This window comes from Scylla paramamosain, chromosome 18 (assembly GCF_035594125.1).
Source record: "Scylla paramamosain isolate STU-SP2022 chromosome 18, ASM3559412v1, whole genome shotgun sequence".
NCBI classification, from domain to species: domain Eukaryota; kingdom Metazoa; phylum Arthropoda; class Malacostraca; order Decapoda; family Portunidae; genus Scylla; species Scylla paramamosain.
Window position 1 is genome coordinate 6,472,501 of NC_087168.1, and position 24,945 is coordinate 6,497,445.

Below are 24,945 nucleotides of genomic sequence, written 5' to 3' on the forward strand. Positions count from 1 at the left end.
GGGGTCATCTGTATATATGTATGTTGGTCATCGGAATGAAGAGGATCTCAAGATTTGAGATTTACAATGCTTCTCTGAAACAAAATTGCCTCCATTCTTCACGTATATGTCCATTTTTACATGAGTAACAGACTATAGATTTTGATCATTCAATGTACACTGGATCCTACCTTTCTCTCGACGGCACAGACCTCCTTTAGCCCGCACTGTGTTGTAGGAGCCACACCTCAAACACTTATTGCCCAGAACATGGAACATTGTCAAACATTCCTGCCAACAAATACATGTGTACTTCATAATGTTAAGGTATCTATGAGAATTTTATATTTAAGGTACATTGATTTTTTCACTAATTGCAGGGTGGGGATAGTTTTATGATCAGCATAATATGAGTAAAATATTATTTTTTTTTTGTAGCAAGAAATTTACATTATCGCATACTTTATTCTTGACAAAAAGAGAAAAAGAAGGTAACTAACATACTAAATCAAAACCTTCATACAGTTAACTATGCATTCAGTATAGTTAACATAGTCTTAGAAACAAAAAAAAAAAATGTACTTGTTATCAGATGTTACTCAAAAGAGCACTGACATTTTTACTAAAATGTTAAGAAAAACTAATTCTTAAAATCTCAATTCAAGTCAATTAGCCCTTGTTAACTGATAGCCAATTACAAAGCTGTATGGCTATCTGCACTTATCTATCAAACTAATCTTATATACCAAGTATCAATATGGGTATGAAAAATATTTAGCAAAAAATAAGTACTGTATGTATTTTGATCATTCATGGATATACAGAAAGTGTAATCAAGAATAGATAGGATAGGGTTATGAACAGTTTTGAGACTGTATGGGCTGGGTAGCAGCTTGTTAAATGAAGAGAAAAAATTTTATGTAAATCGTAGACCATGTGTTTCATGTTGTGAGAGTTCTTGTTTGATTAGGGCTGCATCCAGGATATGTGATGTTTCCTTAGTTGTCTATTATTTTATAAGTGATGTACAAAAAAAGGATGAATACAAGAATATCAGGTATAGGTTGGGTTCTGGAAAATACTGATGATAAAAAGTGGGGTCTGAATTAGTTGCTGTTTGCAAGTGATGCTGCACTGACAGCTGATTCAGAGAGAAATAGCTGGTGAAGGAGTTGGAAGAGTGTGTGACTTGAGGGAATGAGACAAAAAGTTAAGGAGTGGAGTGCATGAGGAAGGCAGATGATGGGTGAATGAATGTAAGTTTAAGTGACATGTTGCTTGAGAAAGTAGGCTGTTTCAAGTAGCATGTAATTCATGTTGCTACAGATGAAATAAAAAAGATGTGAAGTTTAAAATGAATGAGGCAAGAAAGATGTGGGGAGGAATGAAGAGTGCAGTTTTTTGGATGTGGGTCGCTTAGAATGAAGGAAAATAAAAGGTTGTATGAGGGTAATGGTACTGACAGCACTGTATGATAAAATATGGACCATGGGAGCAGGGCAGAAGAGTGAATGTAATGGCTATGAGGTGTCAGAGGAACAGGTGTGGAGGTAGGTAGAGAGGATGGAAGAAAAATAATGTGCATGCTTAGGAGAATAGGATGTTAGAAAGGTGTGAAGAGTGTTGGGATACAAAAGTAATGTTTATGGAGCAAAGAAAAATTGTTGAATATGGTTGAAAGGTGTGTGCTGTGAACATGTATTATGACATGTGTTTGTGTTGTTGTGAAATACAGGAAAAGAGCTATGCTTGTGCTGTCCCATCTCTATATCTATTTTTATCTAACTTTATCTTAAATTCATTTATCATATTTGCACCAATGACTTCTCGGTCCAAATCATTCCAGACCTCCACGGTTCTATGTGGGAAGCTATTTTTCTTAATATCTCTTCTACAAGCATCTTTTTTCAATTTTCTGCTGTGTCCCTCAGAGCCTCTTGTATCCCACATCACCAAGACCTTCCTATCTAAGTTTTCAATTCCAGTCATCACTCTGTACAGTGCAACCAAATCACTCTCTTCTCTGCTCCAGTATTATAAGACTGAATTTTGACAGTCTTTCTTTGTACAATAGATCCTCAAACTTGAAGGTAACTTTGTTGCTGCTCTTTGCATCTCTTCCAATTTTCTTATAGATTTTTTGGCACTAGGTGACCATACCACAGCTGCATACTCCAGTCATGGTCACAATAATTTTTTTATCATTTCTTCATCCAAATATGTAAATGCTGTCCATATGTTTCTCAGTGGGTTATATTTTTCACCTCTAATCTTGTTTGTGTTTCTCTGGTGACAGCTTATCAATAATTATTACATCAAGGTTTTTTTCTTCTGTTCTTTTGCTGATTCTCTCCTTGGCCAATGAATAATCTCTTGCCAAATTCTATTGCACTGCATTTCTTTGCACTAAACTCCATCTGCCCCTTTTTGGCTCCACTCCCAGATCTTGTTAAGGTCCCTTTGGGAGTGCCACGCAATCTTCCCTTTTTCTATTTTTCTCAGTAATTTTGTATTATCTGCAAATGAGCTAATGTAGCTGGTTATTTCTTCAGGCATATCATTAATGTACATAACAAACATTACTGTTGCCAACACAGAACCCCACTTAAAACTTTCTTCCAGGCTGCCCTTTGATCCTTAATTACTGTCCTCATCTCACTACCTTCCAAGAAGTTCTCCATCCACTTTAGTAGCCCTTCTTGCAATGCTCCAAAAATCTTCAGCTTTCATAACAACCTCCTATGCATTACTTTGTCAAATGTTTTTTGAAGTCCAAATAAATACAGTCTGCCCATCCATCTCTCTCCTGCACAATGTCTATAACTCATGAACAGAAACTCAACAGATTTGTAGTACACAATCTTCTTCAAAACTAAATTGTCTGTTTGTATCATATTGTTTTTTTCCAAATACTTGAGCCATTTGTCTTTTATAACTATTTCACATATCTTAGCCACCACACTTGTTAATGACCCTGGTTTGTAGTTTGAAGGGTCATCCTTATTTCTATCCTTGAAAACTAGCATTGTATCTGCTCTTTACCAGTCCATTGGGACCTTTCCCTCTTTTAATGAATGTATTATGATTCTGTGGATCTTTTCAGCCAACTGCTAACTACACTCCTGACATCCAATTAGATACTCTGTATGGGCCTGTTGCTTTCCTTACATCTTGGTCCTCCATTATCTTTTTCACCTCCTGCACTGCAACATTTAATTCATTCAACCCTGCATCAATCATCTCTTCATCCTCCTGCTCCTGGAAACCACTCTCTCTTGTAAAAACCTTCTGGAAATAGTTATTCATCACTTTAGCTATTCTTCCTGTCTCTTCATACACCACTCCATCAACTTGTAGTTTATTCATTCCAACTTTGTTGTTTAACCTCCCATTCACATATCAGTAAAATAATTTTGATTGGTCTTTGCATTATTTACAATATTCTTTTCATAATTTCTTTTCTCCTCCCAGCTTATTAGTATATATTTATTCCTCTCGTCCACATATTTATTCCACTGGTCACTTCTTTTTATTTCTCCTCCATCTATTCCATGCTCTTTCTATTTCCATTCTCATCTTCTCCCATCTTCTATTAAACCAGTCATTTACTCTAAATCCTATGGCAGATGTCTTTGGCACACATCTCTCTATTCCTTTATTATATATCTCCTCCACCCCTTTTGCTTCATCAAATTTACTCCAGTCAATCTTCTCGAAGTATTTCCTTAATTCAGTGAAATTTGTTTTACTATAGTTCTGCCTGCCTTTTCTATAGTCCTCTTTCTTTCCTTCTTCCATTTCCTCTTCTATAAAAAAACTCAAGTAAAATGTGGTCACTCTTCCCTATCAAAGTCCTGTAGTTGAGGTCTTCAATAACAATAATTTCTGGTTCATTTGTGAACAATAAATCCATGGTTCATTTGTGAACAATAAATCCAATCTTGAGGGTTCTTCATTTGTTCTGAATCTGGTATTTTCCTTCACCCACTGTGTTAGAACATTATCCATTACTATTTTCAGCAACCTGTTTCCCCATGACAATTAATTTCCTTCTATTGACCAGTCCTCCTAACACACCTCCTTACAGCTGAATCCACCATTAGGATTATGTTGTCACTCTTTGCAATCAAACTTTCCATATGTACACAGTGTATCCATTAACATTTTTCCATAATCCTCAGCACTCCATGGTTTCATTTTTGGTGGAACGTATACCACTGCATAGTCTCTCTTCCCTCCTCCTCTCCTTTTTTATCTCCACCCTCAAAATCTCTGTGCTGCCTTCACCATATATCACCTCATCAACCACTAGGTTCTTCTTCACTAACATTATCACTTCTCCTTGTTTATATTTTATATTTCTCTTCCATATATTGTATCTTCCACCACCTATGTTGAGATTCACAAATTTATCACTTAATTTGGCCTCTGTGATTCCCATAATACCAGGTTTGTTTTTCTAAATAATCATTTAACTCTAGTAATGCAGATGTCACCCCATTCGCATTTGTGTACAACTTTTAGTTTTTGCTTCCCCTACCTCCCTCCTTCACATATCACTTCCTTATCTTCATGTCTATGGCTCTCCAGTAAAACTCCTTTTTCTCTGTCTCTGTTCTGGTTGCATTTTTCTTTGGCTTCATTCAACAATTCATTTATCTTAGCTCTTGTTAATTTATGTCTCTTTTCACCTAGACATTCCTGTATTGATCTATTCTTGCCAGTTTCCATGTCCTGGCCAACATTTCTTTTGCTGCAGCTTGTGACCTGAATCTTATCTCTAATGGGCAGTGTCCTTCTTCCACATATTTACCAATTCTGTGCACTGTCAATTTCTTCATCCACTTATTTCCTTTCTCTTGCATCTCTCCAAGTAATTTCTCAGTAGTCTCCTTTTCCTGTTTCTCCCTCTCATGTTTCTTTGGTGCCACTCTCTTCTTTAGTCCAAAAGCAATTACACATTTTTTCCCTTCAACTGTGTCCCTTTTCTCCTTCTCCTTAATTACCTTAAGCACAGTTTTGGCCACTGCTTCTTTTACTTGTTCCTCCATGATCTTGAATTCAACACATTTTTGTTCATAAGCCTTTTCAAGCTCAGTCTTATTTTCATGCAGAACCCTGACTGTCTCCTCATTGGCTTTGAGTTTCTCATTCTCTCACACCTTTGCTGGCAGGTCAAAAAATTTCTTTTCGAACTCAACATACTTCTTTAAATCCTGGTTCTCAACAATCACAGCACTACTCTTGTGTGTGTTTGTGTGTGTGTGTGTGTGTGTGTGTGTGTGTGTGTGTGTGTTTACCTAGTTGTGACATACGGGAAGGGAGCTATGCTCGTGTTGTCTCTAACCCAAAATTTATCCAGTTTCATCTTGAAATGATGTATCGTTGTTACTTTGACCACCTCTCTGTCCAACGCATTCCAAACTTCAACAGTTCTATATGGAAAACTGTGCTTCTTGATGTCCCTCTTGTATATGCCTTTCTTCAATTTTTTCCTGTGCTACCCCGTGATTCGCTCATCCCACACTATCAGGTCCTCTCTATCAACTTTCTCCAATCCTTTCATCAATCGAAACATTGCAATCAAATCCTCTCTTGTTCTCCTCTGCTCCAGAGACATTAGGCCCAGTCTTAACAATTTCTCCTCATAAGGGAGGTCTGTCAAACTTGGGAACATATTTATTGCAGCTCATTGCATCCTCTCCAGCTTTTTAATGTCCTTCTTCAGACTCAGTCACCAAACCACTGCTGTGTATTCTAAATCTGGATATATCATAGTTATAATAATCATCATATCCTCGTCAATGTATGAAAATGCTACTCTTATGTTCTTAAGAAGATTGTAAGTTTCCTAGTGAAATATCCATTACCCCATCCTCAAGATCTTTCTCAATGTTCCTTTTCTGGATTTTTGCTTCTCCCAGCTCATAAGTTCCAACAGGTCTATTTTTGCTTTTTCCAAGCTCCAATATGGAGATATGCCCAACATTCTTGACCTTTTCCTGACCTCTAATCCTTCTGCTTATGCTGTCACCCTCTTTTCTCTGTTGGGCTCCTCCGATCACAATCTCATATCTGTATCTTTTCCTATCGCTCCAATCCCACCTCAGGATCCCCCTAAGCAAAGGTGCCTCTGGTGTTTTCCCTCTACTAGTTGGGGGGACCTGAGGAGTTATTTTGCTGATTTTACTTAGAATGACTACTGCTTCTTGTCCTATCCACTCCTATGCTGATGATACCACCCTGCACTTTTTCACGTCTTTTCATATATGTCCAACACTTCAGAAAGTAAACATTTTACACAGGGAAGCCGCAGAATGCTTGACTTCAGATCTTTCTAAAAATTTGTGATTGGGGGAGAGCAAACTTGGTATTGTTCAATGCCTCAAAAACTCAATTTCTCCATCTATCAACTCAACACAATCTTCCAGACAACTATTCCCTTTTCTTCAATGACACTCATACTGTCCCCCTCTTCTACACTGAACATCCTTGGTCTTTCCTTTACTTATAATCTGAACTGGAAACTTCACATCTCTAGCTAAAACAGCTTCTGTGAAGTTAGGCATTCTGAGACGTCTCTGCCAGTTTTTCTCACCCTCCAGCTGCTATGTACAAGGGCCTTATCTGTCCACGTATGGAATATGCTTCACATGTCGAGAGGGGTTCCACTTATACTGTTTCTAGATAGGGTGGAATCAAAAGCTTTTCATCTCATCAACTCCTCTCCTCTAACTGACTGTCTTCAGCCTCTCTCTCATTGCTGCAATGTTGCATCTCTAGCTGTCTTCTACCACTATTTTCATGCAAACTGCTTTTCTGATCTTGGTAATTGCATGCCTCCTCTCCTCCCACAGCCTTGCTGCACAAGACTTTCTTCTTTCTCTTACCCCTATTCTATCCACCTCCGTAATGCAAGAGTTAACCAGTCTTCTCAATCATTCATCCCTTTCTCTGGTAAACTCTGGAACTCCCTGCCAGCTTTTGTATTTCCACCTTCCTATGACTTGAATTCCTTTAAGAGGGAGGTTTCAAGATACTTATCCTTCAATTTTTGACTACTGCTTTGGACCCTTTTATTGGACTGGCATCTCAGTGGGCTCTTTTTTTTTTACTGGATTTTGTTGCCCTTGGCCAGTGTCCCTCCTACATGAAAAAAAAAAAAATAAATAAATAAATAAATGAATAAATAAAAATTCTTGTATTAAATGCCATATATCTTATTCAAGTCCTCCTTATTCTTCACTTCCTTTATGATCTTCACATCTTAAATAAATGGACTTGTATAATTTCCTATTTCTTCAACCATATCACTTATGTATATAGCAAACATAATCAAAGCTAGAACTGATCCCTGAGGAACTCCATTGTAAACAGTTTTGAATGTAGATGTTTCATTTTAAAACCGTCATCATCTCTGTCCTTTAGGAAGTCCTCCATCCATGCCAATAATTTTCCTCCCACAGCACCAAATTCTCGAATTTTCCAGTGTCACTAGTCTCTTGTGTGGAACTTTGTCAAAGGCTTTCTTCAGATCTTAATAAATGCAATCTGCCCATCCCTCTCTTTCTTGTATTATATCAATAACTCTTGAATAAAAGCACACCAAGTTAGTTGCACATGAGCATCCCTTTCGAAAGCCAAACTGTTTGTCACTTAATATGTTCTTGGTCTCCAGATATTCCATCCACTTGTCTTTAACTGTCCTTTCACAGATATTAGGCACCATACTTGTCAATGATATAAGTCTATAATTCATCAGATCCTCTCTCTTGTCTTCTTTGTATATTGGAACAATATCTGATCTCCTCCAGTCTTCAGGGACTCAACTTTCCCTCAGTGAACAATTAATGATACTTGTGTATTTTAGTGCTTAGCTCACTGCTGCATTCTTTAAACATCCAAGTTGACACTCCATCTAGTCCATGTGCCTTCCTTGCATCTAACCCACTCAGTAACTTAACTTTGATAGATATTTGGATCATTTCCTCTTGATTGTTGAAGTCATCTTCCTTGGTGAAAACTTTCTGAAAAATGTCATTCATGACCTCTACCATTTTTGCATCAGTTCTTTCACTTCCCATGCTTGCTTATCCCTTCTTTGTTTTTTAGTTTACTGTTTATGAATCGGTAAAATAATTTTGGCTGGTCCTTACACTTCGCCACTATATCCTTCTCATAGTTTCTTCTTAACTCAACTCTGTACATAATTGAATATTATTTTTCAAGTATAAAAAATATTTTTGCATATTTACCTGTTTCACATGACTTAGGAATAGGAATAGAGTCCTGGGACTCGTCCCTGATCGCAGAAATTAAAGACCCCCTTAAAAACCCTCCATAGTATGTATGGAGGGAGGGAGGGGTATGAAGAAAATGAGTTGCGTACCTCCTCCCTCCACCCACCCACTGCGCGCCGGGGCTGCTCCATTTCTTTTCTGCTCAGGAAAAAACATGCAGAGGGGAGGAGGGTGGGTTTGAATCATATGAAACAGGTAAGTATGCAAAAATGTTTTTTATACCTGAAAAATAATTTGTCGCAAAACCTGTTTCATTCATGACTTAGGAAGATTCCCACATTTACTGGTGGAGGGTGTATGTTCTAAAAGAAACCGCTAAACATAGAAACCTAACCAGAGTTAAAGAACCTGGATGTCTTCTAGTAGAGACCAGATGAGCCCCCCAATACTTACAGTGTGTCTTGGGGTGCCTGGAAATAGGAGGTGCATGGCAAGGCTATGTACGTAAGTGTGCTCTCATCACATAATTCTGGTTGAGTATGGTTAAGTGCAGTTCCTCCTTAGTCGACAATGTCGCTTGCTGCAACTATTGGGCCAAGAGAAAATGTGTTGTCGTCTGTTCGCTCAACATCCTGAAGGTAGTGTTTGGCGAACACTGAAGGGGTTTTCCATGAAACCGCATTCAGTATCACCGTCACGGATTTGTTACACCATAGGCTGAGAGAAGTGGCGACACCTTCAATGTCGTGTGCCCTCACTCTCAAGGGCATCATGCAAAGTGATGAGCCTCTAGAATAGTTTCCTTTAAGAGGTAAGATAAGGCATTCCTTGAAAGTGGCTTGGATCTGTCTGAGGGGAAAACAAAGAGGTTCCTAGGTCTGGATGTTACTTCCTTCATTCTCACCGATAAGATGCGTAAAGCTCTGACCGGGCATAAGACTCGCTCTTCATCATCCCATCCCACAATGACTGCCAGGCTCTTAATCCGGAACTCTCTAGGAAGGGGGTTTGAGATCGTTTCTGTCTTTGCTACGAATTCTGGCAAGTAAAAGAGTAGCAGGTCATCAGCCTGCCGAATTATCCTGTGGGACAAGGCCTGTAATTCGCTGACTCTCTTAGCGGTCACTAATGAAACAAGGAAAAGAGCCTTCTTGATGAGGTTCCTTAAATGATGTGGTCCTCAGGGGCTCAAAAGGTGCCAACGAAAGAGCCTTCAGAACCACATCCAGATAACAGGATGGTGGACTGATGATCCTTTTGGGGGCATGGATCTTGAATGACCTTAAGAGATTCCTCAGAACTGGGTCATCTGACGGGTTTAAGCCTTTCAAAGAGAAAACTACTGAGCATGGCTTTATAGCCCTTAATGGCTGAGACAGACAAGTGGTAAGACTCGTGTAAGTAAAGGAGGAAATCTGCCAACCTCTGGCTGGAAGGATGCAAGGTCAAGTAGCCTGTTCTGCGACACCATTGCCTGAATTTGTTCCATTTATGTTGGTAGTTCACAATAGTGGAATTTCGTCTAGATTTCGCCACTGTCTTCGCCAACCTTCTGAAATAGCCCCAAAATCGGAGAAGTCGCTCGATAGTCTCCACCCTACTAGTTGAAGCACGTGGAGATTGTGGTGGAACCTGTGGAAGTGGGACTGATGGAGAAGGTCTTTCCTGAAGGGAAGCCTCCTTGGAGTGTCGATGGATAACTCCACCAGGTCTGTGAACCACTCTCTCTGAGGCCAGAAGGGGCTATCAGAACTAGTTTGACCCCCTTCGAACTGAGAAGTTTGTTGATCAACTTCCTGATGACATGGAAGTAGGGAAAGGCATACAGTTCCTTGTGGTCCCAGGGAAAAAGAAATGCATCCATGGCCACCGCCATTGGGTCGTGAAAAGATGACACAAAGTCGGGGAGCCTGTAGTTCAGACGTGTGGTAAACAGATCCACTAGTGGGTGACCCCAAAGTTTCCACAGGATGACGCACACCTGCTGATGCAGCACCCACTCTGTGGAGATGGTCTGATTCTTTCTGCTGAGACAGTCCGCCATTACGTATGTTGCTCTCTCCCCTTACAAATTGAGTAAGGATGGTCACATCCTTGTCCTCCACCCACTGTAGTGTTCGTTAGGCTTTGTGGTTGAGCTTGGCAGACTTTGTGCCTCCTGCTTTCTTGATGTATGACACAGCCGTGGTGTCTGAAAAAATGGCTATTGTCCATCCTTGCAGATTGTCTTCGAATGCTTGAAGTCCCAATCTTATTGCTCTTAGTTCTAGAAGTGTGATATGTTCTCTTTGCTCCTGTAGCGACCAACTGCCACTCGCCTTTGCTTCCAGAATGGACGCTCCCCAACTTTCTAGTGATGTGTCTGTATATAGGAACAACTCCGGGTTCTCTATCTCCAGTGAGTGGCCTCGGAACAGATTCATACGTTGGTACTGAATGAGAGCTGTTTGCCACCCTTCTGTCCCAGTGGTTGGACAACTGGAACTGGAGGCTTCTCATCCTGCGTCGACCTCCTGGGACTAGTTGAGCTAGTGACGAAAGATGGCTGAGCAGGACTAGCCATTCCTGTGCTGGTGGGCAGGACCAGCTCATGAAGTTCTCTATGGTCTCCAACAATCTGGATACTCTGTCTTGTGAGGGAAAAACCCTCAAAATCATTGAATGGATTTCCATTCCCAAAAAAGTTGTAACCTGCTTTGATTCTAAATCTGACTGGTTCCAATTGATGGTTATGTTGAGAGTCTTGCACAAACTCAGGAGCTTTTCCCCTGACCTTCTTGCCTCCTGACTGGAGTCCACCAGTAGAAGCCAGTTGTCTAGGTAACAGATCAATCATATCCCTTGCTGGTGTAAAGCTGCTGAAACTAGACCCATCACTCTCGTTAAGACCTGAGGCGCTGTTGACAGTCCGAAACATAGAACTTTGAAATTAAATGTTTGATCTCCCAGACAAAGTGAAGAAATTTCCTGCTTTCCTGATGGACAGGAATCTGAAGATAGGTGTCTTGAAGATCAACAAACAACATCAAGTCTCCTCTTTGCACTGCTGACATCACTGATGTACTTGTCTCCATTCGAAACTTTGTCTTGTGGATGGACCGATTAAGAACCGAAAGGTCTATTCCTGGATGAAACCCACCTATAGTTTTGGGCACCACAAAGATGCGGCTGTAGAACCCCAGACCAGAGGACGCCGACCCCACTGCTCCCTTTCTCAAGAGAGACTGTATCTCCTCCTTCAGGGCTCTTCCTCTCACTGAGTTGGGAGAATAACTCCCAAAGTGTATTGGGAAATCTGAAAGTGGTGGATGACTGGTGAAAGGGATGTGATAGCCTTCTCTGAGTACTTCCACTACCCATAGTCCTGCTCCTTTCTCCTGCTATACTTCCCAACTTTGTGTGAGACGCGCTGCTACCTGTGAGGTCAAGGGGAGAGGCTCTTATTTGCGAAAACCTGACTTGCTCAGGCCCACTGTGTTCTGCCACCCCCTTTGTGAGTTGTTAGATGAGACAGGGAGGCTTAGTTTCTTGAAGTTAGAGACCTGCTGTTGTGGTTGTTGATAACTTGAGGTGGATGGTTTATTCGCTGGGTGACTACTTAAAGGGGACTCAGCTTGTTGGTGTCTCTTCTTTAGTGCAGCTGCAGCGGCCTCTTGAAAGGATTTAGTGGCCTTCGCATATGAGTGCTTTCTTGCTTGAGCCACCTTATCTTCCTCAAAGAGGAATGGGGAGTCTACTGATGACTCAAGTAGAATCCGTTTGTCTGAGACAGAGAAGGATGAGGGTAGGGTTTTCAAAACCACTTGCCTCCTGATCGTCATTAAGTTAGAGAACACCATCGTGGTCTCCCATGTAGCACTCTGCATTGCCTGCTGCATACTAGCGACCACCTGTACCATCAGCGCGTCCTTGTTTGGGACAGCTTCTCCCAATTTAGCCAGTCTTGAGAAAGCCCCGAATATCCAGAATTGGAGGTTCTGAATTTCCCGTACCTCCTGCACAGCTTCCTTTAAGTGGAGGATGTCGGTGCCAGACAGCGAAGGACGAAGATCTGAGGCATTCCTGGGAAGGAAGTGAGCTAAGGATGGGTTCACCACAGAACCCTTTCCCCTCTGTGCATCATCGCTGACTTCATACCATTTCTTCAGTCTTCGCGTATAAGGAAGTGTGGCCGAGCTCCCACCATGTAAACGATCTGAGACCCACCTATCTACGAATCTGACTGAATTCATTAGTGGTTGCGACCAGCGAAAGGTTGTGAAAGAATCTTTTCCCTTCCATTGTACGATATCTTCTTGACCTGATCCTGGAGATCGCTCGCGATAATCCTCCCGAACACCTTTGGACTCTTCAAATTGGCTGTAAACGAAGTTCACCAATTTTAGGAAGTCTGAAGATTCGGCCTCCGTATGCTGTTCCTCCTCCCCCAGTGATGATTCACATGAATCTTCGTAGGTGTTCTGCAGAGGGATGCAAAGTTCTTGTGGAGCATAAAATTTGTCTTCCAAGGAACTCCCTGGAGAGTTCAGGGGATGTGGTTCATTAGTCTTCATCTGGTGCAAAGCTACTGAACCATGGGCATCAGCCCCAGCCTCTTCCAAGACTGTGGATTTCTTGTCAGCCAAAGTGTGTCTCCTTACAGAAGGGTAGTGTTGAGGTGCATGGGTAACAGGGACCATGAGGGCAACCTCAGTAACACTTCTTGACCCCTTGTTATGAGGTAAACAGTAGGGGAGAGGCACATGGGTGACAGAGACTGTGGGAGCAACCTCAGTCAGACCCCTTGCCCGCTCACTATGAGATAAACGGTCATGTCATGAACGTTTAACTCATCCTCCTAAGTCCTTAGGCTCCCTTCTGGACCTCTTGTTGGGAGAGCAGGCTTGATCCTGTGTCAGAGGGCTCCTGTTCGCACGAATAGCCAGGGGAACTGACACATCCTGTGGGATGCCTTCGTGCTGGTTTCCTGTCCCCTGTACCCCTAAGCTAACTACACTAAGTGAGGGATTCCTGGGAGCACCCACTGTCAACTGTCCCTCACCGGCCAATCCGACTTGTCTCATATCAATAAGCTGGGGTGGGGTGGGGCAAAGGATGTGACCTCAATTGACAGTGGGGGGCTGCTGAAACTGAAAGGAAGTTAGGAAGCTCCCTAACTATTGTCTCCTTAACGACCTCCTTAACTATGTCTTTCAGACACATGTGTTTGTCAGTGTCAGACACATCCAGGAAGTTAGCAAACTGAGGCATTACACTTAGCACATTAGATAACTGTGTCTGCAAAACAGCCGATGGATGACTCTACGTGTGAGGCTGAAGGGCCAGGGTCCACACTGGAATGGGCTGAGAGAACAGAGCCCTCCGGTAGTTCAGTCATTTGTACCAAACCCCCAGGTTCTGGTTTCCTGAGGGAGGATGATGACGAGTGATGTAAAGAAGTACGTTTCTTACTATAAGACTTACATTTCGCTTCTAGGATGCGTTGGTGCTTGAAGGCCTTAAGCAAGGTGTCTACCTCCCAATCCTTACATTCATCACACCTGTTGGCAGGGGTACATGCCCCATCCCTGCACTTAACACAGATGTTATGAGGATCCAAGGTTTCACTACTTATCTTCCTTGTACAGCCTTTGCCATTGCAGATCCTCCTGCTATGTAGAGGAGGCATAGAGTCCGTGGCTGATGTAACTCCGTCCATGGCACCCGTCCTTGTAGCCCTAAGACAAAGCCAGCACGAGAAGCAATCAGGGAACACACGTCCTCTCACTCTTGTCACAGAAAAGAGAATGGAGCAGCCCTAGTGTGTGGTGGGTGAGTGGAGGGAGGGGGGGTATGCAACCCATTTTCTTTATACACCCCCCCTCTCTCCATACGTACTATGGAGGATTTTTAAGGGGGTCTTTAATTTCTGTGATCAGGGATGAGTCCCAGGACTCTATTCCTAAGTCATATGAAACAGGTTGTGTGACAAATACTCATTTCCGGCCTTCATGTAGTTTTTCCATAGTTCTGGCCTTCTTTTCCTTCTCCATTTATTTCACATCCAGTCTCTCTTACTTTTTGCTTCCATACACCTCTTGTCAAACCAGTCACTTTTCCTAATTTTTCTCCTGCTCACTTTTGGCATGTATTGTCTGACACTGTCATTATAAGTGTTAAGGAATGTCCCACTTTTCACTGATGTTATTGGTCATGTCAAAGGTGGTCCAATCAGCCTGTGTAAAATATTGTTTCATGGCTTTATAGTCTGCCCTACTATAGTTCAGTCTTCCAATCTTGTAACTCTCTTCTCTCAGACACTTTAAGGTCTCTGTTATTTGGAGTTCAACTAGCATGTGATCACTCTTGCCTAAGGGGGAGTTATAGGTGACACTTTCTATAATTTTGGGGTCTTTCATGAGAACCAAGTCCAGTCTTGATGGTAGGTCATCATCCCTAAATCTCATACAAGTTGTAGTCCATTGTGTTAAAGTGTTTTCCATGGCTAACTTAATCATTTCACTCCCCCATGATTCATCACATTACTTGTCCACTCCTCCCAATTTACTTCTTTACAACTGAAGTCACCCATGATGGTCAGGTTTTTTGCAGCGGCTTATAAGTTCCTCCATATTTGATAACGTTTCTTTTTTTTATTTCCTCGTGTTCTTCATTGTTCCACGACCTTGTCCTTGGGGGTACATACTCGTATATCAGTGTAAAGTTCCTCATGGCTTTACCCTTGTTCCGAATCCCCACTTTAATCAATTCAACTTTACTGCTTCCATAAACTACTTCATCCACATGTAGGTAGGTCTTTCTAGGTTAAAATCATAACATCTCCTTGTTTGTTTATTCCCAACTTTTTCCAAACATCATATTTTTCATCACCTATGTTTTAAAATCATAACATCTCCTTGTTTGTTTATTCCCAACTTTTTCCAAACATCATATTTTTCATCACCTATGTTTAAGCACTCAATGGATTTATCCAGTTTTATCTCTGTTAGCCCCACAACATCAGGTCAATTTCTTCTGAAGTACTTGTTTAATTCAGTATTTACAGTGATCAGTCCATTCACATTTGTTTATGTCACTTTTAGTTTACACTTACCTCCACCCTGGTTTTTATGTCCCATTTTCTTATTTTCATTTCATCACTTTTCTGTAGAAGATTTTTTTTCCCTCTTTTTCTGATCTTTCCTCATTTTTTTGTCTTTGCCTCTGACCACAGTTCATTCACTTTTGCCCTTTCCTCCTCATCAAGGTTTTTCTTTATCCAGATGTTTCTGTACTCTTCCTTTTTTGCCAACCTATTCACCCCTGCCAGGGCTTCTTCAGCATCTATCTGTGATTTAAACTTTATTTTTAATGGCCTTGTTTTTCCTTGTACATATTTTCCCAACCTCTGGAATTCCTCAATTTCATTTTCCAGGTTACTGCCATCACTCTTAACTTTCTTTACAACATTAACACTTTCCATCCTTTCTCTCTCAAGCTTGTGTGGTAAATTATCCTCTTTCTTCCCAAAGACTAGTACACATTTATACCTTTCTACATTGTCTCTTACAAGGTTCTTATTTTCTTTGATTACCTTAACAAGTGACTCATAAGAGCATAAGAACATAAGAAATAATTCTATTCTTCAATTTGTCATGTCATTCTTCTATCTTTTTTTATCCCCTCTGAACTAATTTCACTTTATCATTACTCCAAGATTGTTATACTTAACTTTCAGTGTGGCATTCTCTCCCTTTAGTTTTTCCAAACTCATCTTCATCTCATTGTTTACCTTTAGAACACTATCATACTCTTCACATTTTTTTCTAAGGTCTTCGATTAATTTGTCCTGCTTTTCCAAAATTCCAGCAATCAACTCTTTTATTGCTCTTAACTCCTTCTCAGCATTAATGATCCTTCTCATATATGTTCTCTCTTCTTTAAATCCCAAGAAATACCTCATTCCATTTGACTTGCCAAGTTCCCTTAACCCCATAGAAGTTTCCAGTGTGTGTATTTACCTAGTTGTGGTTTACAGCAGGGGAGTAATCTCATAGTACCCCGTCTCTATATCTCTCCAGTTTGGTCTTAAAAGCATGGACAGTTACGGCACTGACAACGTCTTCACTGACTTCATTCCATTTGTTCACACTTCATGAGGAAAGCTACACTTCTTAATGTCTCTTCTACAGTTAACTTTCTTCAGCTTCTTACTGTCCCCCCCTTGTACTCTATGTGTCTAAATTTATAAAACATTCTTTGTCCACATTTTCCATACCATTTATCATTCTATAGATGTTTATTAAATCTCTCTCTCTCTCTCTCTCTCCTATTTTCAAAAGTAGAAATTTCCAATATTTTTAATATCTCTCTTCATAGGTTGACTTACTCAACTTCAGAAACATCTTAGTGACTGCACTTTGTACTCTTTCTAATTTTATAATATTCCTCTTTGTATGAGGAAACCAAACCACTGCCACATATTCCAATCTTGGTCTTATCATGGAAATCAACAACTTTTTTTTTATCATTCCTTCATCCAAATATGAGAATGCTATTTTTACTCTTTTCACAAATTCATTGTCTCTCCAGTAATTTTTATAAATGTGTCTGTCCAGAGTCAAATTTTCAGTAACTGTTACTCCCAAATCCTCTTCCTCTTTTTACTTTTTTAACTTCATACCATCCATCTCATAATGATATTGTATTCTTTTCTTACTCTTACCAAACTCCATTACTTTACATTTACTTAAATTGAATTCCATTTGCCAAGATTTACTCCATCTATCATTCTTGCAGTACTACACGGTCATTTACATTTTTTACCCTTCTCATCAGCTTAGCATCATCTGCAAATAAGTTCATATTACTATCTATTTCTTCATTTATGCCATTCACATACATTGCAAACATTATCAGTCCCAACACTGACCCCTGTGTGACACCACTAGTTACATTCAGCCAAGATGAATTCTGGTCTTGTATTACAGTATCATCCAAATAATCCTCCATCCACTCCAGCAGTCTTCTTCCATAGCAATCTTCAGTGTGGTACTTTGTCAAATGCTTTCTTCAAGTCTAAGTAAACACCATCCACCCATCCATCTCTCTCCTGCACAATGTCAACTACCCATGAATAAAAGTACAATGAGTTCATGGAGCATGATCTTCCCCTCCTAAATCCAAATTGACAATTTACCAAAATTTTATCTCTTTCCAAATGTTCCATCCATTTTTCCTTTATTGTTCTTTCACATAGTTTTCCTACAACACTAGACAAGGACACTGATCTATAATTTAGTGTGTTTTCCTTATTTCCTCCTTTGAATATTGGTGTAACATATGCTCTTTTCCAATCTTTTGGTACTCTTTCCTGTGATACTGATGTCACCAATAAACTGTGAATTTTATCAGTCAGTTGTTCTCTACATTCCTTCAATATCCATTTTGAAACTCCATCTGGACCAGTTGCTTTATTTACATCAAGTTCTTCTATCATCTTAAATATTTCCTCATAACTGACTGGGGCTGTACTTGGTATATTCCTCACCAACTTTTCCCTTCCAGCATCCAAAGTAAATACCAATTTGAAACTATTGTTCATAACCTCTGCCATGTCCTGTGCATCATCATATATTTTTCCTTCAACTTTCAATCTTGATACACCTTCCTTCTTCTTCATCTTCCCATTAATATGTCTAAAGAATAGTTTGGGTTCATTTATACACTTATCTATTATATCTCTTTCATAGTTTCTTCTCTTCATTCTTATTATCTCAATGTACTTGTTTCTAACATTAATATATTCCTCCCATCTGCTCTCAGTTTTCCTCTTCTTCCATCTATTCCAAGCATTTTCTTACAATTTCTAACCTTTTTGCATTTTGTATTGAACTATTCTTTACCCTTTCTACATATCGCTCCTCCTCTAGGTACAAATTTCTCCATGGCAGAATTGTATATCCTTATAAATTTATCCCACTTTTTCTGAACATCTTCTGCATCTTCAAAAGACTTTCCAGTCCACGGCAACAAAGTACTTTAATTTTTCAAAGCTAGCTAAATCTTTTCACCTTATAATTTCCATCAATGATTACATTTTCATTTTTTAAATTAAATTCCATCAACATATGACCACTTTTACCTAAAGGGCTATCATAGCATATAGTTCCAATAATTTCCATTTCCTTGGTAAACACTAAATCAAGTCTTGATGGTTTATCTCTTCCACTAAATCTAGTATCACAATTAACCCATTCAGTCATCAAGTTTTTCACTGTCCAATTTAATAGTCTATTACTCCATGAATTCTCACTTTTAGTAGTTGTCAATGTCTCCCAATTTATCTCCTTACAATTAAAATCACCAACAAAAGCTATATCACTACTTTCCATCACTATCTTTTCAAGACCTTTTAATGCATCTACCAACATCTCCTCATGCTCTTTTTTGCCAAGCATTGGTCATAGGTGGCACATACACTCCTACATGATTTATCATCCTTCCATTTCCACTTCTAATCATCACTTGTAGAATTTCAGACTTGTCTTCACTTTTTTATTACCTTCTCCACTTTAACACATTTTTTTTGTCAGAATGATCACTCCCCCTCCTCCCTCGTTACTTCTACTTTTCATCTATAAATCATATTTATCATCACCAATGTCAGGAATTCCCCATTCATTTTTCAATTTTGTCTCATGTAATACAACAACATCCAGTGTGGTTCTGATTAACAATTCATTTAATTCCATTTTAGTCGACATTATTAATTTTACATTGGTATAATGTACCCTACTTACTGTTTGATGTACCATTTCTTTATTCTCATATCTCTTACTCTCCAGAAAACTTCTCCGTTCATTGTTTGTTTTTTTGTTTAGCCTCATTTACCTGCTCCTTTTGGCTCAAACTTTCAATCTCATCCATATCCCTGTTTATCCATACATTCTTATATTCTTCATCTCCAGACAACCTCCAAGACTCATTAATTACTTCTTCTGCTTGTACCTGTATTGTAAACCTTATAAGTCTCATTTTTTCTTCTTCATATTTCACAATTCTATGGAACTTTTCCACTTGCTTTACTAGCTGGCTGTCTTCATCCATCACTTTCTTCAGTAACTTATTCAACAGGTTCTTTTATTTTCCTCTCCTTGAATTCTGTTTACTATTTTCTCTTCCTTTAAACCAAATACAATTACTTGTTTATATTTTTCTACAGTGTCTCTCACTAATTTTTTCTCTTCTTTAATAACATTTACCACTTTGTCTCAGGTTTTGTTTCTCATTTTCTTGTTGTTCTATTATTTTCTTTAGCGATTCTTCTTCAATTTTACATTCATTTAACCACTATTTTGTCTCATATCCACATCCTGTACACTTCATTTCCTCATTTCCTTTCTGAACAGTTTCTACTTTTTCTTTTATTTGATTCTTTAAACAGTCACTTTCTACCTTTAACTTCTCATTTTTATCTTCCATCTCAATCAACTTTGCTGTAATAGTCACCAACTCTTTACCAGTCTCCTTCTGGTGTGCTTCCAATGTCTTTATTCTCCCTAATAACTTGTCCATCATTTCTTCCATATGCAAAATTTTTCTACACTGCAGTCTATAGTTCTCTTTCTTCTCCAATAAAACCTTCAAATGAACCTCTTGGGGTGCTGCCTTCTGCCATCCTTGTCCAAAATGTAAACAAACCAAACCAAACTTTCCTAGAGACAGGATAACTATACTGAAGCTGCTGTTTCTCTTCTTCCTATTTACCGCCTAGGTATTCCAAGGTCTTCATAATATTTGTTACACCATGAGTGATTTGTGTTACTTGGTCCTTCTATATGCAGAGCACTAGAAAACACATCGTGTCAGCTCTGCTGCTGCCGTCATATGGGTGTGTGTGTGTGTGTGTGTGTGTGTGTGTGTGTGTGTGTGTGTGTGTGTGTGTGTGTGTGTGTGTGTGTGTGTGTGTGTGTGTGTGTGTGTGTGTGTGTGTGTGTGTGTGTGTGTATCTGAAGTGACTGATATGCTTAAGGACTTTGTATAGCTATTGGATGCCTTTAAATGTGGAAGTCAAAGCTGCAGAAAAATATCTTGGAGAGCACCAGAAGTGTAAAAGTGGAGTTGCTTCAAGGAAGACTGGAGAATATAGAGACTCATGTTGCAAGGCTGGCTGGGGACTTGTATCAATACAAGACTGTTATGAAGGAAGAAAGGACTTCTCAGGAGGGATAAAGAGATACAATGGGGAACTCACTGACAATCTTCATGCAAATGACCCCTAATCTACTTACTGAGCCTTGAAGCTCTACTCCAAATTCATGCAGATAATGGCTAACCTAAAGTCAGGTGGGCACACAGTGTCAGATGTGATGGGCATTACTGTCATATGGGTGAGCACTTTAAGTGGCTGCATATGTATAGTCCTCACATGCACAGCTAGTATTCAGATAAAAGCTGTGGATCTGTGACATAAGCACAGAGGCAATGAAAACATAATTTTTCAATACTCCTTCAAGGAAGACTGGAGAATATAGAGACTCATGTTGCAAGGCTGGCTGGGGACTTGTATCAATACAAGACTGTTCTGAAGGAAGAAAGGATTTCTCAGGAGGGATAAAGAGATACATTGCATAAAGAGATAAAGAGATGAATTGCATATTAAACAAATATACTGACCAGAGCCACTGCAGAACATCTGTTATCAACCTGGTTGTTATTACCAAAAATGTTGATTATGACAGGATCTGTTTATATATTTGTTGGGTTAAGCTGCCAGTTATGTATAAAAATTATTACATATCTAGTACTGATAAAATCTAGTTAGTGAATGCTTAGGAAAACAAACAAAAATACCAAGCAAGCTTCTATAATTATGCTTGCTCACTAATTTCATTCAAACATATATATAGCATTTTGAAGTTACCTTATTACAGTCTCGACACAGCACATTGCAGTAAAGATCAGAGTACTCGCCAGGCATAGGTGTGTCTCTGATTTCAGCATCTAGTGATTCCCATACCTGAAAAATGCAATGGTGACAGACTGTACTTATTTAGTAGGTGATTTTTCCTAGTTAGTTTTGTGAGCTTGACTGACATCATGCTATCTATCTATCTATCCAATACCTCAATCTCTCCAGTAGTATTCCCCCAAGAGGGTGACAACAGCAAAAGAGCCTCCACTTATCCCTATCCAAGTATTCTATTTTTGTTTAATCAAGCCTTTACTAGCAACTCTTTCAAACTACTTTAGCCTACCCTTCCATCTTCCTCTCTGATTACTGCTTCCAACTTTGCTCACATACACTTTCTTTACAAACTCTTCACTCTTCATCCTCTTATGATGGCCATACAATCTCAGTGTGTTCTTTTTCACCCACTCAACAACTCCACAATTTACACCTTTCACAGGCACTCATACAACATGGCTTTCCTCTCCCTTCACTGACCATCCTGGTGAACTAGCCTTCAACTTTGCTATCCTCCATGACCTAGACCAATTGGTGCAACACCCTACTCGTATTCCTGACCATCTTGGAGATATGCCCAACATTCTTGACCTTTTCCTGACCTCTAATCCTTCTGCTCGTGCTGTCACCCTTTCTTCTCCGTCGGGCTCCTCCGATCACAATCTCATATCTGTATCTTGTCCTATCACTCCAATCTCTCCTCATGATTCCCTTAAGCGAAGGTGCCTCTGGCATTTTGCCTCTGCTAGTTGGGGGACCTGACGAGGTATTTTGCTGATTTTCCTTGGAATGACTACTACTTCCGTGTCAGAGAGCCGTCTTTGTGTGCTGAGCGCATAACAGAGGTGATAGTGTCTGGCATGGAGGCATACATTCCTCACTCTTTTTCTCGACCTAAACCTTCCAAATTTTGGTTTAACACAGCTTGTTCTCGTGCTATACATGATAAGAGAGGCAGCCCACAAAAGGTACTTAAGCCTTCCATCACCAGAATCTCATGCACTTTATATTTCTGCCCAGAACCATGCCAAGTCTGTTCTCCAACTAGCCAAAAACTCCTTCATTAACAGAAAGTGTCAAAACCTTTCAAGATCTAACTCCCCTCGTGACTTCTGGCATCTAGCCAAAAATATCTCCAATAACTTTGCTTCTTCTTCTTTCCCTCCTTTATTTCAACCAGATGGCACCACTGCTATCACATCTATTTCTAAAACTGAACTCTTCACTCAAACCTTTCCTAAAAATTCTACCTTGGACGATTCTGGGCTTGTTCCTCCCTCTCCTCCACCCTCTGACTACTTCATGCCACCTATTAAAATTCTTCGCAATGATGTTTTCCATGCCCTCGCTGGCCTAAACCCTCGGAAGGCTTATGGACCTGATGGAGTCCTTCCTATTGTTCTTCGAAACTGTGCCTCTGTGCTTGCACCTTGCCTAGTCAAACTCTTTCAGCTCTGTCAGTCAACATCTAGCTTTCCTTCTTGGTGGAAGTTTGAACATAAGAACATAAGAAATACGGGAAGCTGCAAGAAGCGACCAGGCTTACACGTGGCAGTCCCTGTATGAAACACACCTACCTATTTCCATCTGCTATCCCCATCCATAAACTTGTCTAATTTTCTTTTAAAGCTCTCTAGTGTCCTAGCACTAACTACATGATTACTGAGTCCGTTCCATTCATCTACCACTCTATTTGAGAACCAATTTTTTCCTATCTCCTTCCTAAACCTAAATTTTTCAAGCTTGAACCCGTTATTTCTTGTTCTACCCTGGTTGCTGATCCTAAGAATTTTGCTTACATCTCCCTTGTTATAACCCTTATACCACTTAAAGACTTCTATCAGGTCCCCTCTTAACCTACGTCTCTCTAAAGAATGTAAATTACTGTTTTGCCTACATTCAACCTGTTCCTAAAAAGGGTGACCATTCTAATCCCTCAAACTACTGTCCTGTTGCTTTAATTTCCTGCCTATCTAAAGTTTTTGAATCTATCCTCAACAGGAAGATTCTTAAACATCAATCAAGGCCGCTCTACTGGTGATCTTCTGTCTTTCCTTACTGAGTCTTGGTCATCCTCTTTTAGAGATTTTGGTAAAACTTTTGCTGTTGCCTTGGACATATCAAAAGCTTTTGATAGAGTCTGGAACAAAGCTTTGATTTCCAAACTACCCTCCTATGGCTTCTATCCTTCTCTCTGTAACTCCATCTCATGTTTCCTTTCTGACCATTCTATTGCTGCTGTGGTAGATGGTCACTGTTCTTCTCCTAAATATATTAACAGTGGTGTTTCTCAGGGTTCTGTCCTGTCACCCACTCTCTTCTTATTATTCATTAATGATCTTATAAACCAAACTTCTTGTCCTATCCACTCCTATGCTGATGATACCACCCTGCACTTTTCCACATCTTTTCATAGACATCCAACCCTTCAGGAAGTAAACATTTCACACAGGGAAGCCACAGAATGCTTGACTTCTGATCTTTCTAAAATTTCTGATTGGGGCAGAGCAAACTTGGTATTGTTCAATGCCTCAAAAACTCAATTCCTCCATCTATCTACTCGACACAACTTTCCAGACAACTATCCCCTCTTCTTCAATGACACTCAACTGACCCCCTCTTCTACACTGAACATCCTCGGTCTGTCCTTTACTTATAATCTGAACTGGAAACTTCACTTCTCATCTCTAGCTAAAACAGCTTCTATGAAGTTAGGCATTCTGAGACGTCTCTGGCAGTTTATCTCATCCCCCCAGCTGCTAACTCTGTACAAGGGCCTTAACTGTCCATGTATGGAGTATGCTTCACATGTCTGGGGGGATTCCACTCATACTGCTCTTCTAAACAGGGTGGAATCAAAAGCTTTTCGTCTCATCAACTCCTCTCCTCTAACTGACTGTCTTCAGCCTCTCTCTCAGTGCTGCAATGTTGCATCTCTAGCTGTCTTCTACTGCTATTTTCATGCTAACTGCTTTTCTGATCTTGCTAACTGCATGCCTCCGCCCCTCCCGCAGCCTCGCTGCACAAGACTTTCTTCTTTCTCTCACCCCTATTCTGTCCACCTCTCTAATGCAAGAGTTAAACAGTATTCTCAATCATTCATCCCTTTCTCTGGTAAACTCTGGAACTCCCTGCCTGCTTCTTTATTTCCACCTTCCTACAACTTGAATTCCTTCAAGAGGGAGGTTTCAAGACACTTTTCCTTCAATTTTTTACTACCGCTTTGGACCCTTTTATGGAACTGGCATTTCAGTGGGCATTTTTTTTTTTATTGGATTTTTGTTGCCTTTGGCCAGTGTCCCTCCTACATAAAAAAAAAAAAAAAAACTTTCATTGCCCTCACCCTTCCATCTCGTCACTCTCAGATAACTCATTTCCATATTACACACTACTGATTATTGTGTACTATTCCACATCTATGTCTATGATCATCAATGGTAGCAGAATACTAACCCTTAAACCTCTTTTTACATCCATAGACATATTTCATCATGTCACAGCTGATATCCTCTGATGTGCCTACTTTTCACATCCTTCTTTCTTATCTCTCCATGAATCTCACCATGTTTACTTTCCATTCTTCCTAGATACTTACTCTCACTCACCTTCTCCTTTCTCTTCCTCTACCCCCTTAACTACCTCATACCTTCACATAGGTGGCACACTCACATTCACCCTATAAGGTATTCTAAAATCACACACCTCTTCTTTTCTCTTGCTGCTCACCATCACCTTATTTTTTTTTAACATTCATCTTCAGTTTTCCTCTCACACATC

The 24,945-nt window shown here is 40.0% G+C and overlaps 1 protein-coding gene across 3 annotated transcripts in view; it reads right to left on the reverse strand.

Annotated features, from left to right (window-relative positions):
• LOC135109065 (RING finger and CHY zinc finger domain-containing protein 1-like) overlaps positions 1–24,945 on the reverse strand; it is a 103,180-nt gene that overhangs the window by 19,711 nt on the left and 58,524 nt on the right. The window contains exons 5-6 of one of the 3 annotated variants that reach the window (XM_064020088.1): positions 21,124–21,219; positions 171–270 (exon numbers count right to left, since the gene is read on the reverse strand). In XM_064020088.1, the coding sequence (XP_063876158.1) occupies positions 171–270; positions 21,124–21,219 (196 nt within the window). Of the gene's footprint in view, positions 1–170; positions 20,785–21,123; positions 21,220–24,945 lie in introns of those variants that run through there. The other 2 variants (XM_064020090.1, XM_064020089.1) reach the window with 2 other exon arrangements.